The sequence below is a fragment of the Typopeltis vanoorti genome, chromosome 11, assembly GCF_054136105.1.
Source record: "Typopeltis vanoorti isolate ZY-2024b chromosome 11, IOZ_Tvanoo_1.0, whole genome shotgun sequence".
In the NCBI taxonomy this organism is placed as follows: Eukaryota; Metazoa; Arthropoda; class Arachnida; order Uropygi; family Thelyphonidae; genus Typopeltis; species Typopeltis vanoorti.
This window is the reverse complement of record NC_143559.1, coordinates 100,891,154-100,904,623: the sequence shown is the minus strand read 5'-3', so window position 1 is coordinate 100,904,623 and position 13,470 is coordinate 100,891,154. Positions and strand designations below refer to the sequence as shown.

Here is a 13,470-nt window from a genome sequence, read left to right as displayed (position 1 = left end):
CTTCTCATCTCATCTTCCTTTTACCCTCTTTTACCTTGCAGTGCCGAGGGTTTATTAATCATCGGTCCTCAAACCGTTCACAGGATAAGGTGGTCAGCCCTATGCCCCGGTGTATCCTATGTCCATAGTGTTGAGTTCTCAAGACTGGTTTGCCTGCTTTATGGGATAAAAAACCCCACGATAAACTGGGGAAAAAATCCTACTGTCCACACCCAAGACCGGCTAACTTGGCTGTGGCTGAGGAAGAACCTTGAGCTCCTCATATCACCGACAGGAATCCAACCTAGGACACTCCTTCCCCAGGCATATGGTTGTGAAGCGCACAGCCACTAGGCTAACCGCGAGGACTAATATCAACTTTGCCAATGTAATTATAAATTGTTTATTTCTGGAACTTTCCATTTAATATTTTTGGGCCAGGGTTGACTGTGGATAGTGAACTTGAGGATAAGGGGGGGGGGAACTACGGTAGAAGGAAAGCTACTGTACTGTCAGGAAAATGGATAGATGTTTTCTATCCATTTCTTTCTAAGGAAATAGATAGAAAACATCAAGCGTCTAAGTGGTCTGAACTCTTACAGAAATTTAAGTAATGGACTGTAGATAGATTGGAATTATTATTATTATAATTATTATTATTATGCGACACCTCCCGGGAGTCCAAAGACTCATTGAGGGAGGTCACCTACTCCACAACTCTCCATCTCCACCAACCACAACTACCTTTATCATCTAAACCAATGCCATCTACTGCCGATCACCATCACTAACTAGTATTTTCCCAGACAATCACAAATATCCATGACCATGGCGGGATTCGAACCCACAGCCTTTTGGCTGGAGAGCGGATACACTAACCACTCAGCCAACCAGGCTGGCCTTTATTATGTGACATCTCCAGGTAGTCCAGAGACTCATTAAGGGAGAGTGTGCCAACAGCATCGAATGATTAACCTCTTCCAACTACTAACCTTGCTCAAACTTGCTTAATTTTTGCATGAGTCATTAGTAGCAGAGGTTCTACCAATTGACCAACCTTTGCTGGCAAGGTTAGTAAGCTATTGTTCATGAACCTCATACTGCCTTAGAGATGTGAAGGATGATGATGATTTTCTGTTTTGGTTGGTGATATGTAAATGGCCAGATGTGTAGGTTTATGATAAATACTAAGTAATAATTTATGATAGAACAAGTTATGAGTGTATCTGAGAGTAGTAAGTTTATTTATTTAATTAGTTAGGTTTTACAACAACAGGTCTGGCAAAGCTCGTTAATTAGTATTAGTTATATTGCAACTTATAATAGTAAAAGTGCTAGTTGCTTTTAGTGTAGGGTATGAACAAATGCAGTTGCTCTCAGAGTTAGGCATTTGAATCTATTATTATTATTATTAATAGAGATCTCCAGGGAATCAGGGACTCATCAAGGGAGGCCACATACTACATGCACCAGCTATCATACTTATTCTTGAATTCATTCACGTTGCTTGCACTCAGAACACCCAATGGCAATCCATTCGAATCATGCACCACACTATGAGAGAAAAATCTAGCACTTACCCTCTTAGCGACATTCATTCTCGGCTTCAAGGATGTCCTCTTGTCCTTTCCCCACTCTCCATAAATTGAAAAATTCCATCAACTGAAATCCTGTATGACCCTTTAAGAAGTAAGTTTCAATTATATCACCCCTCTTTCTTCTGCTTGCTAGTGCCTGCAGTCTATAAATTCTCAGTCTTAATAATCAATATTCCACAATCCTGATATCATTTTTAGCACACTCCTTTGCACTTTCTTCACTGTATCAGAATCACAACAGAAAGCAGGAGACCAGACCATAGCACAATAGTCCAAGTGAGGTCTCATTAAGGCCTTATAAAGAGGCAAAATGACATCCTTATCTTTACATGTGAAAATTTGTTTCAGCATTGCAATTATCGTTTGTATTTGCAATCTTTGCTACATTGCTCCTGAACTTCAACTTACTATCTATGAATACTGATCAGTTTCTTCTAGCATAATCCCACCAATATAATTTGACAATGGATATCTGATCATGCCAAAGTGCATGACTTTGGCATGATCTTTAACCAACTTTTCCAATACTTTTACCACTACTCCTGAGATGGTGATTGGTCTGTAATTAACTACCGCAGTTTTAGAGCCACCTTTATGCAAAGGAACCACTTTGCCTAACTTCCACTCCCTAGGGCCATCCATTTTCCCATGTCCACAGTTCCAGCCTATTCAAATCATTTTGCAAGTACTGCATATCAGCAGCATTCCTAATTACCCTACCTATCTTTGCAACATCAGAAAATAGAATTATGTCACTTGTCAAATCCTTCCCAATATCATTAATGTGCAGATTGAATAACAGTGGACCAAGCACCGATCCTTGTGGTACGCTATTGGTTATTTTATTTATTTATTTATTTTTTTATTAATCTTTGTACTGGTTAATGGCAGTACTACCCTTACATCTCGTCCAGACTTGATATTGGCCTAAGCCTTTACAAGTGTTTTACCCTATGCCTGTTCTAGTTATCATTGTAGTCATTCTCTGGCGGCAACACCATATCACCAGTGTGCCCTGTAGGGCCCTCAAGGAAAGAACTTTTATATCCTTCTGCATAAGCCCAAGCTGTTTTAAGTCCTTATAACTATCTGCACTCCATACGCCATGTAAAGAGATAGTGGCACTGGTAAACCTCGGAGTTGCCCCATGCTCCTCTCGTATCTTACTAACTAGATCTTGGTTATTCTTATAATAGTTTACCTTATTATTATGGCTATAGGCTAGTGGCACCCTGTTCCCACCACCTGGGCATCAACTACCCAAACGTCACCATCTCTTTTAATCACTAAGTCTGGCTTACGCAAACCCGTGGAGGTCCTATAATGTGGTTCCACCGCAGTCTCTCAACCTTTGTTCTTAAAGCGGTTGTTCAGAATGGAGACCACGGCATCATGCCTCCTCATGTGGACCCCATGGGTGTGGAAGCAACACTGGGCTATATGAGACAATGTCTCACTGTAGTGCTGGCAAGCCCTACAGTTGGAGTCGTCACTACCCCATCGAGCTGTGTGGGCTCAAGTAGGCAGGGCATTGATCCTCGTTCTGATAAGGTCAATATACTCGACCCCAGGGAGGAGTCTGGTGCCATCTCTTACCCAGTCATGCTGGGGAGGCACCAGGTATGACTCTTTTAAAAGAGCACCATCTACAGAACAGTGCAACAGAGATGCCCATCTCTTGTGTTCTGCGGGTGCTGATTCGATTAAAGTACCTTGATAATGGGACCAGCCTTTAGCCCCCCTAAAGTCTTCTGGTATTAATGGGCTATAGAAAGCCTCTCTGCAGATGGGGGAAGAAGATAGTTCTAACTGTGCAATTCTTGACAGCCGCAGGTGTGGGATCAGCCATCTAAGTGATGGAACTCCAAGCCTTCACCCTTGCATGGAAATATGCAGTAGGCGTGTCAGGCGGCAGTCGGAGCCATGATCTCATGGTCAGCCATCTTCTTATCCATTCTAATATTCTATAACCCAAACCCATTTTCTCCATTTTACGCAACAGTCTGCCATGCTGTATTCTGTCTGTCAAAAGCCTTAGCAAAATCCAAACGTATCATGGTGTATTCATTCCACTTTTCTAGTTCAATGGTAACATTATTATTATTATTATTATTATTATTATTATTATTATTATTACAGGTATCACCATGGAGTCGGTAGACTCATCATGGGAGATCCAAACTATCAAAATAATATCCTGTCATATCTCTTCTTGAAATCATTTACAGATGAAGAACTCACAACTAAGTTAGGCAATGAATTCCACACATTCATCACCCTCCAGGCAAAAAACCTTGTTCTCACACCCTTGTTAACCACACTTTAATTTCCAGGGATGACCTCTTGTTCCTCCATCACTATCACACAGCTGAAACGTGTCACCTGCATCAATCCTATAAAAACCTTTCAGTAATTTAAATGTTTCTATCATATCCTCTCTTCTCCACCTATCAACTAACCTCTGCAATCCATAAGCTCTCAATCTATCGATGTAGGGAGCATTTTTTACATCACTCACCAACTTAGTCACTCTTCTCTGAACCCTCTCCACAACCTCCTCATCTCCAAGGAATCCAGGTGACCAGACCTGAGCACAGTAATCCAAATGTGGAAGTATCAACGCTTTATAAAGGGGAATAATGACCTCTTTATCTCTGGATGTCAGTGTGTTCCTCAACAACCAAGTAATCCTATGTACAATCTTGGGCACCTTAGCAATGTGTCCTCTGAACTTCATCTCCCTATCTACCAACACCCTCAAGTCCCTAGCCTCATCAATCTCTTGGAGTACTGTTCCATCAGTGTGTTACACAGCTGGTAATCTTTTAATCCCAAAATGCATAACTTTACACTTTTCCACATTAACTGACATCCATTATCTTTTGCCATTCTACCAGCTTATTTAAATCATCCTGCAAACTTTCAACATCAGCTTGATTTTTTATTGCGCTACCCAACTTTGCATCATCAGCAAACAACTGAATATCTCTCTTTAAGCCATTTCCTATATCATTTATATACAAATTAAACAACAATGGCGCAGTACAGAGCCCTGAGGCACACCACTGGTCATCTGCCTCATCCTGGACTCTGCTCCTCCATACACCACCTTCTGGTATCTCTCCCTGAGCTATTTTCCTATCCATATCACTAATTTAGTATCCATTCCCATCTGCTCCAATTTGCGTAACAGTGTTCCATGGGGTATCCTGTCAAAGGCCTTAGCAAAATCCAGAAGTACCACTGTGTAGCCAGTTCCTTTGTCCAACTCAGATGTCATTCTATTATGAAAAGTTAATAGATTGATAAAGCAGGATCTACCTTTAACAAAACCATGTTGGCCCCTATAGAGTATCATATCCTGATCCACCCATTCTTGAATTTTGTCTTTAACCAACTTTTCCAATACTTTTACCACTACTCCTGAGATGGTGATTGGTCTGTAATTAACTACCGCAGTTTTAGAGCCACCTTTATGCAAAGGAACCACTTTGCCTAACTTCCACCATACCAGAGTTCAAACTTAAGTTAAATATCCAAGTAAGAGGGATTGACAATTCCTTTACACATTCACGCAACACCCGAGCTGATATTCCATCTAAACCTACAACAGTGTTTGCATTTAAATTTTGCAATATATTAAATACCTCTGATTTCTTAACTTCAATTCTCACATTGGTTATTGCTACAGGTACAGAGATATCTTCACTTAGGTGATAGACTTTTGAAAAGTGATCACTCGGTAACTTGACTATTATATCTGATTTTGTCACCTCAATACCATCAGCACCCACTAAAGTTATCCTTCCGAAGTATTTCTTCCTTTTACTTGCCGCATAGCGGAAGAACTCTTTGGGATTACCCTTGATCTCATTGGCTCATGGTCTTCTCATAATCTGATTTAGCTTTTCTTACTATGCTGGTAACCTTCCTAGCTTGAGCCTTGTACTGCTCATGGGTGTACTGATCGCATCTCTCCTTGTACATTCTCCATAACATTTTCTTTTTTTTGCAGATCAAGCTTGATACTACTGGTCATCCATCTAACGCCTACCTTGTTTGTCTTCCTGACCATGGGAGGACACAATCTGATATTGCTTTCCTCAGATCCCCACTGATTTTATCCCATGCACTGCTAACATCTTTCCCCTGCAATATGTTCTGCCATGGGATGGCTGGAAGCTGACTCCGAAGTTTGTTATAATTGCCTAACCTGTAGTTCCGTATATACCCCTTCTTAACAGAAAAATCCACAGAATTTGCAATCTCCCAAGTCAATACCACATGATCGCTTTCACCAATTGGAGGTAACGAAGACACCTTACTTATGCATATATCCTCTGAACCAATAACCAGGCCAGCACTCTTACACCACGTGTTCCTTCAGTTATGCACTGTTTCAAGTAATTATCTCATAGAAGATGTATGAACTCCATTTCCTTTTTGCTACGTAATATTTCCTCCTCCTAATTGATATCACCATAATTAAAATCCCCTATAATAATCACTAAACCTGCACTCATTGCACTAATTTGATGATGCATGAATTCAATATCTCCCCTTGGCCTATAGCAGCATCCAACTGTATGTTTGGTTGCGTTGGTCACTATTTCACACCAGACCGCCTCAAATGAACTCTCGTTCACATATCTATCATTTTGATATACTACTTTCTTTGGCTGCAACACGTCAGCTATCATCAACAGTACTCCTCCCCCTGTTCTATCTTCTCTATCCTCCCTGAAAATACTGTACCCATCACATTCAATTCCAATGACCACATCTGCTGACAACCAAGTTTCACTAATGCCTACAACTTTTGGTGAGATTGCACTGACTAATGACAAAAATTCTTCTCTCTTATTTTGAATGCTTCTTGCATTGCTATACAAAAATTGCAGATTCCCTTTAGTTCTTGTACCGGCTTTAGAACTGATATACAAGTCACTAATATCAGTAGTCCCATGCGATATTTATCTCCTCTCTTCTGCAATTTATTCTGTGAATAAGGATCAATAAATATACAATCATTGCTAAAGTTTCTCTCTCTTACACTCAACCTTTTCAATATTAGTTTCCCTGCCCAATTACTTCAACTTGTTCAGAAAACAGTAACTTCTTCAATCGCTTATGTCCTTCCATGTTCAGATGCAGCCCATCTCTAGCATACAACTGTCTTTTTCCTTCAAATATACTCCATCAACAAATTCTAGACTTCTTTTTTTGCACCTTTTTGCAATCATATCATTCATTATCATCACTCGTCTACTTAACTCTTGATTGTCAAAACGAGGTAGCACACACACTATCCTCCCATTGACACTTTTCTTCTTCACAATATCAATATCTTCACAACTTAAATCTTTTGCTACCCGATTTATACACCACTCAGGTCATTTGTACCCACCATAACTATCATCTTGTCTGCATCATGCCCTCTCTTTATTGCTAAAGCCATTCTTTCTATTGTCCCACCAGCCAACCACTCCTTAGGCCTACCGCTCTCCATACCCTTAATCATAGAATCACCATATATCTTACCACTCTTAATTTCATTCAAGTCCATACAAGCATCACTCACGGCCTTATTTTCTACACTATTCAGCATGACTTTCCCAGTTTCATTACTCAATGCTCTTTTACTTACTCCCTCGCTCGCACAACATTTCGTTTCTTCTAGACCTCTTGTGCTTTCATACTGTTGACTCCCAATCACTCCCATATTATTTATTACTTCATCAATCACCAAAGACTCTCCCATACTGAATCCTGTTCTAGTTACTTCAGCTAAAGTAATCTCTATGGTCCTAATTTCTCTGTTTAACACATTAAACTCAGTTTTAACTTCCAGTATCTCCTTACTGAGCACTTTCAATTCCTCATGCAGAAGATGAAGGTCATTTTTCATTTTCATGAACTCCCGCCGAAGTTCTTCTGCTACGATCCCGATGTCAGCTTGCATTCCTAAACGCTCCAGCCTATCCTGACACTTCTCACATGTGTCGACATTTTTGTTGTTCTCATTTAGCCAGACGTACCACAGATCCCTCACGTTCTTCGGCACATACATATAACAGTTTCTGCAATACATCCATTGCAAAAAATCTAATGCTGAGCCAGGCTTTTGTGTAGAAGTCCTGTGCACCATTGCGTATGTTTCTTGTTGGATGCCATCTTTACATGTTGAAGCAGTGAAACCAACGGCAGTGAAAACACAATATATACAACACAGTTTCAAACAATAACACCACTGAAGGACACAAAACATCGTTATAGAATGCGAGCAAGTTGCTAAAACATGACTTTCCCTTATGTTTTAGCAAGATGCTAAAACATAAACCACGACCATGTTTTCATTAAAAGTAGAAAGTAGAGATTGCTGTCAACCCATTTCTGAATGCGAGCCCTAACCAATTTTTCCAAAATCTTCACTACCACTCCTGAGATACTAATTGGTCAATAGTTGGATACATCAGTCTTAGCACTACCCTTGTGGAATGGAATTCATTCTTTAACCATACATTCTTTCCATTCCTGGAAAATCTTTCCTATTCTGAGACTCATATTAAACAGCCTGGTCAAAGGAATTGCCAGTTCAGCTGAACACTTTTAGCACACATGCTGATATCCCATCAGTCCTTATTGCTGAATTTTTATTCAGTTTGTGCAACAGCTCTAATATCTCGTCCTGATACACCTGAGTTTCTTCATCCAGTGAAGAGGTAGCATTGAACTCAATATCGTGTACACCAGGTTGATATCTTTTAACAAAATGGGCACTCATCAGTTGAAGAACTTCTTCTGCATCTGTAATCTTTGCATCATCTGTATTTAGAAGAGTTATTCTTTCATATTCATTTCTTTCTTTTACTTGCAGCATATCGATAGAATTCTTATGGGTTGTCTTTAGCACACAGAGCAAGTTTCTTTTCATACTCAGACTTTGCTTTCTGCACAACAGTTGTGACGATTCTACTCTGCTGTTATCAGTTATATTGGCAGTCACATGAAGCAATTCTAGTTATGAAGTAATGGAAGATGGAATCTTTTTTTCAGTTGACATGTTCTTTTTATTCCAGGTGTTATGGCCTTGAATTGCACCTGGAATAGACAGGATCAGGTAGAATAGTCTAAGCCTGTCTATAGCCTAAGAGAAAAATCTTTTCCATGTCTTTTATTTTTTTATTGGTTCACTATATATTATCAGAGAAACTTCTTTATTGTTTGAATTCACTTATTTAATTAATTAACACATGTAACAAATTAGCATGATGCCTGCAGTTTATCATGATTCTCAAGTTTTATCACAAATTGTGCATAATATTCATTTTTCTAAAATTCCTTAATGTGTGGTTGTCCTTTTCCATGTATTAAAATGATAAAATTATACAGCCAAACTAAAGTTAATGTGCTTAATTAGAATATGGTACTCAGACTCTTTTCCATTCTCAGACTTGACTGTATTTTAATTCTATTTTATTGCTCGTGCAATTTTGGAATGTTATTCTATCACCAACATGTTGATACTCTGTAGTATATGGGTCTCTGTTTTGTTACTAAAAAATATTTGAACACGTTTTATTAGAATACACAAAAAAAATTAAAATATGTAAATTCGTACAAAATAGAAAATGTACTTGTCACTTCATGTACTTGAATTATTGAATTTTTTCATGTCCTAGGCCTGTGTAATTTACATACCGTAACCATAATTAAGGGAACAGTTATTAATCCACATTAAAATAGGAGATATTAAAAAAAAATGTTAATCTGTTATGATGAACAGAGATACACCAGTTATATGGAGATACATATTCCTTAAATAACAACAAAAGAACATATTCTACACCAAATATAAATCATTAATTTTTATAAAAGACTAAAAAAAAATATTCTTTTTTTTTGTCCCTGAACATTTTAGATATTATGATGTTCTTTGTCCTTTTTACAATTATAACTAGTTCATGTATTGCTTATCAGAGATTCAAAAAATAAATTTCTCAAGTTAATTTGATTTTGCAGATCTAAACTACAAGATTTTTTTCATGATCTGTATTTTGTTCCTGAGATACCAGAATTACTTCAAGTGAATGTAGTCTTAAAGAAATATACAGAAAAGCCAGCAAGGTATTCATATGTATCTATTTACTAAGAACATTTTATCGCTACTTTGCTGCTATTATTATTATTTTTTTTCCAAATCATTTAACTCGTTCATTTAATACACATAATTTAAAGAAATTAAGCTGCATGATTTTAATTTAGTTATTTTTTAAAGTTTGTTGAAAATCTAATTTTTCATTAATATTATAGTAAATTAGACTTGGTGCATTTGCCGAACTTTTCAAATAATTATCGTTCATCAAATTCCTGATATATAACCTCAAGGGGGCAGAATATCATGACAGTACTATGTGATTAAGTTTACATTATTAATAATCTTATCAACAGTTTTCTTCCAAATTAATCTGTTACTTTCAGCAGCACTCCACACTGTATTGATATTAAATACAAAGAAAATTATATGATTTCACTAATCAGTAATAGTCTCAGAAATCAATTTGGGGAAGTTCCATGGATAGAGGAATTGGAAAATTGAGATATCATCAGTGCTTGAGAGCTTGTGAAGGAATATTTATTAGCAGCAATAACAGGTTGTATACCACGAGTGAAAAAGAGAATGCAGTTTGGTGTAAAGTGGTTGACAAACAATACATCTGCAAGTTGTCAAATGGGAACTGCAGGTAAAAAAAGAAGTTGTAGAAGGAAATATAAGGAGAGGGGTGGAGAGCAGATGTGTGAACAATATAAGACAATATAAAGAGAGTGACTAGTATGGTAAGGAGGGCATAACTGGAATATGAGACGAGATTGGACCTAAGATTCAAAGATAATTTTAAGGAATTCTTTTGTTATATGGAGGAGAAATGATTGTCGAAGAATGACATTGTTCAATAAAAATGGGAATAGAGTGACTGATGTAAAGAACATAGTGGGGTTGTTCAGTGAACACTTTATTGGGATATTCCTTCTTGGAGAAGTAGGTTTTAATAGTAGAGGTATAGGGCAGGTTCAAGGTTTAGATATGCAAGAAGAGAGTATGTTTCAAATACTGACTACTCTGGATGTCAGTATAGCAATGAGACTGGATGGGATTTCATCACAGGTTTTGAGAGAACGTGCTAAAGAACTGGCATCTCCATTGAGTGAAATTTCAGTGAAAGTTTAGCCATGGGAAAGGTGCCCAAGGAGTGAAATGAGGGTAAGATAATCTGCTACCACACTTATGCCATTGCATAAGTGTAGTAGCAGATTGGAAGTGTCAAACTATAGACCAGCTTGTATTTCATCAGTAGTAGTTAAGATTTTGGAGAAATTAATGAGGGATCATTTACAGCATTGGTCAGATGATGGTAATGTTATCTTTAAGAGTCAGCATGGAGATGTTAAGGGGCACTCTTGTTTTAGTAATATGATTGCCTTTTATAATAAAGTGACAAGAGTGGTTGATGAGGGAAAGGCATATTCTGCCAGTCTTTTGGATTTTACAAAACCCTGTCAAATGGCTTTGTAAAATCCAAAAGGTACCACGTGATAAGCTGATATTTAAGTTGTAGCACATGGGTTTAGATATCAGATTAGTGAACTGGATTTGGGATTGGATATCTGATAGATATCAGAGAGTTGTCTTAAAGGGGGGGGGGGTTGATATTCAGTTGTTTGCAGGCAGATGATGTGAAGCTGGGAAGGGTTTTTAGTAATAGTGTAGATGTGGTAGCCCTGCAGGAGAATTTGAATAAATTCTCTTATCAGTTTAATGCAGCTAAATCTAAAGCCTTGAAGTTTGGGATACATCAATGGGATGCTGCATACTCTATTGGAGAAACTGTACTGGAGGAAGTGGGGAGGGAAGGTCTGGGGATGATGATTGATAGAAATCTGAAATTCAGGGAACTTATTGCAAAGATGGTGAAGGTGACCCAGAGGATTACTGCAGTACTGAGAAGGATGCTGACCTGCAGAGATAAAAGAGTTGCCATTCTATTGTATAAAGCCCTGATCAGACCACACCTGGACTATTATGCTCGAATGTGGTCCCCAAGATTTGAAGGGAATAATTTAATCTTGGAAAGAGTGCAAAGGTAAATAACAAAGATGGTATCAGGACTATACAATGGAGAGATGATATGATTGAGACTTTTATTAGACTTTGAGAGGTAATTACAGGATTGATACTTCCCCCATTTGGTGGAATGGGGGAGGAGCAAGGACAAAGAGTCCATTCCTGGAAGTTTGAAAAGGAAGTCATGAGCAAGAACGTAAGGAGTGGTTTCTTTGAACTGTGAAATGTATTGCCTGAGAGCGTGAGAATACGAATGGTCAGTGGGTTCAAGGAGTGGTATGATAGACTTTGTGTTTTTCTAGGATCTCATTAATGACTCTGCGGAGATTTGAATAATAATACTAATAGTATATATATATCTCGCATAATGCAGTTTCAGTAGTGAAATACATAATGTAGGTTTCACTATAATACAGTTTGTAATTAGTATACAATGTATTACAGTACAGTAGATTTATTGCAATTTCATCAGGAAGGCAACTGTATTGATCACATTTTATGTTAATACAAGAATTGAACACTCAGTGTCCCCTGCATTCCAATTTGAAAAAGGTTCGAGACGAGGATGCATACTCTCACCATTACTGTTCAACCTTTACAGCGAAATTATAATGAAAAGATCTCTAGAAAAGTGGAATGGAAGCATTAAATTAGGTGGCCAAACAATCACTAACTTACGATACGCAGATGATATAGTGATAATAGCAACAAATGAACAGGAATTAAAATCCATCCTAAATCAATTAGAATGGGAAAGCTTAAGTCATGGTTTATGAATAAATCAAGACAAAACCAAAATAATGGTTATAAACAATGCAAAAGAGATAGCTGTAGAAGGAATTGAAGTTGTTGACAATTTCAATTACCTTGGAGTGATGATAACAAAAAAATGGATGTTAAAAAGAGATAAGAAGAAGAACAGCACTAGCTAAGAAAGTGATGACTGATTTAATTAAGATCTGGAAAGACAGACACATCTCCAAAAAGACCAAACTTAAGCTTGTGGAAACCTTAGTTTATTCAATCTTTCTCTGTGCTTCTGAATCTTGGACAATGACAAAAGATGACAGAAGAAGAATTGAGGCATTTGGGCTCTGGTGCTGGAGAAGATTGTTACGAGTGTCTTACAGAGAAAACGAACAAACAAAAGTATCCTAGAAGAACTGAATATCGACATAAGACTGATAAACATAATTGACAAGAGAATAGTGCAATATTTTGGACACATGTAGAAGGGAAGGGAACTGCCTCTTTTTGTTAATACAAAATTAAGGTGCAGTGTGTTTCTAAGTATTACAAAAAAAAAAGTATAAAGTATCATGTATTGTTTAAGTATATCAAATAATGCCTTTTAAGGATCTGTAATCATATTTTTTTCACCAATACAGTAATTGTCTATTTGGAATGCATGCATTGCACTGAAACCTGTTATATTAATGCTTTGCTCAGTCCAGTTTCAGTTAGTACTGATGAATATTTTTGTTATCCACTGTTTGAAGTATTGTTGTATATAAAACCTTTATAACATGTGTATCTCATATGCTTAAGATTTACATGCCCTTCATTAAATAATACAGTTCAGCATTTGTAATAAACTATTTTCATAGATATAATTTTCATAGATTGTAGAAAAAATGGATGCGAGTTTTTGGATATGTGGAGTGAGTTTGATGGAAGATTGGATTTGTATAAGAGGGACAGCCAACACATCAATGTGTAGGCTGTCCTTCTTGATATTGTGATATCAAGAGTCTTAAAAAACTAATAACT

General features: G+C 37.5%; 1 protein-coding gene across 1 annotated transcript in view; it reads left to right on the top strand.

The window, feature by feature from the left end:
• The window catches only part of LOC150101877 (serine/threonine-protein kinase ATR-like), an 860,597-nt gene that overhangs the window by 453,374 nt on the left and 393,753 nt on the right, over nucleotides 1-13,470 (top strand). The window contains exon 28 of the mRNA XM_090399924.1: nucleotides 9,600-9,704. Within this exon, the coding sequence (XP_090256050.1) occupies nucleotides 9,600-9,704 (105 nt within the window). The remainder of the gene's footprint in view (nucleotides 1-9,599; nucleotides 9,705-13,470) is intronic.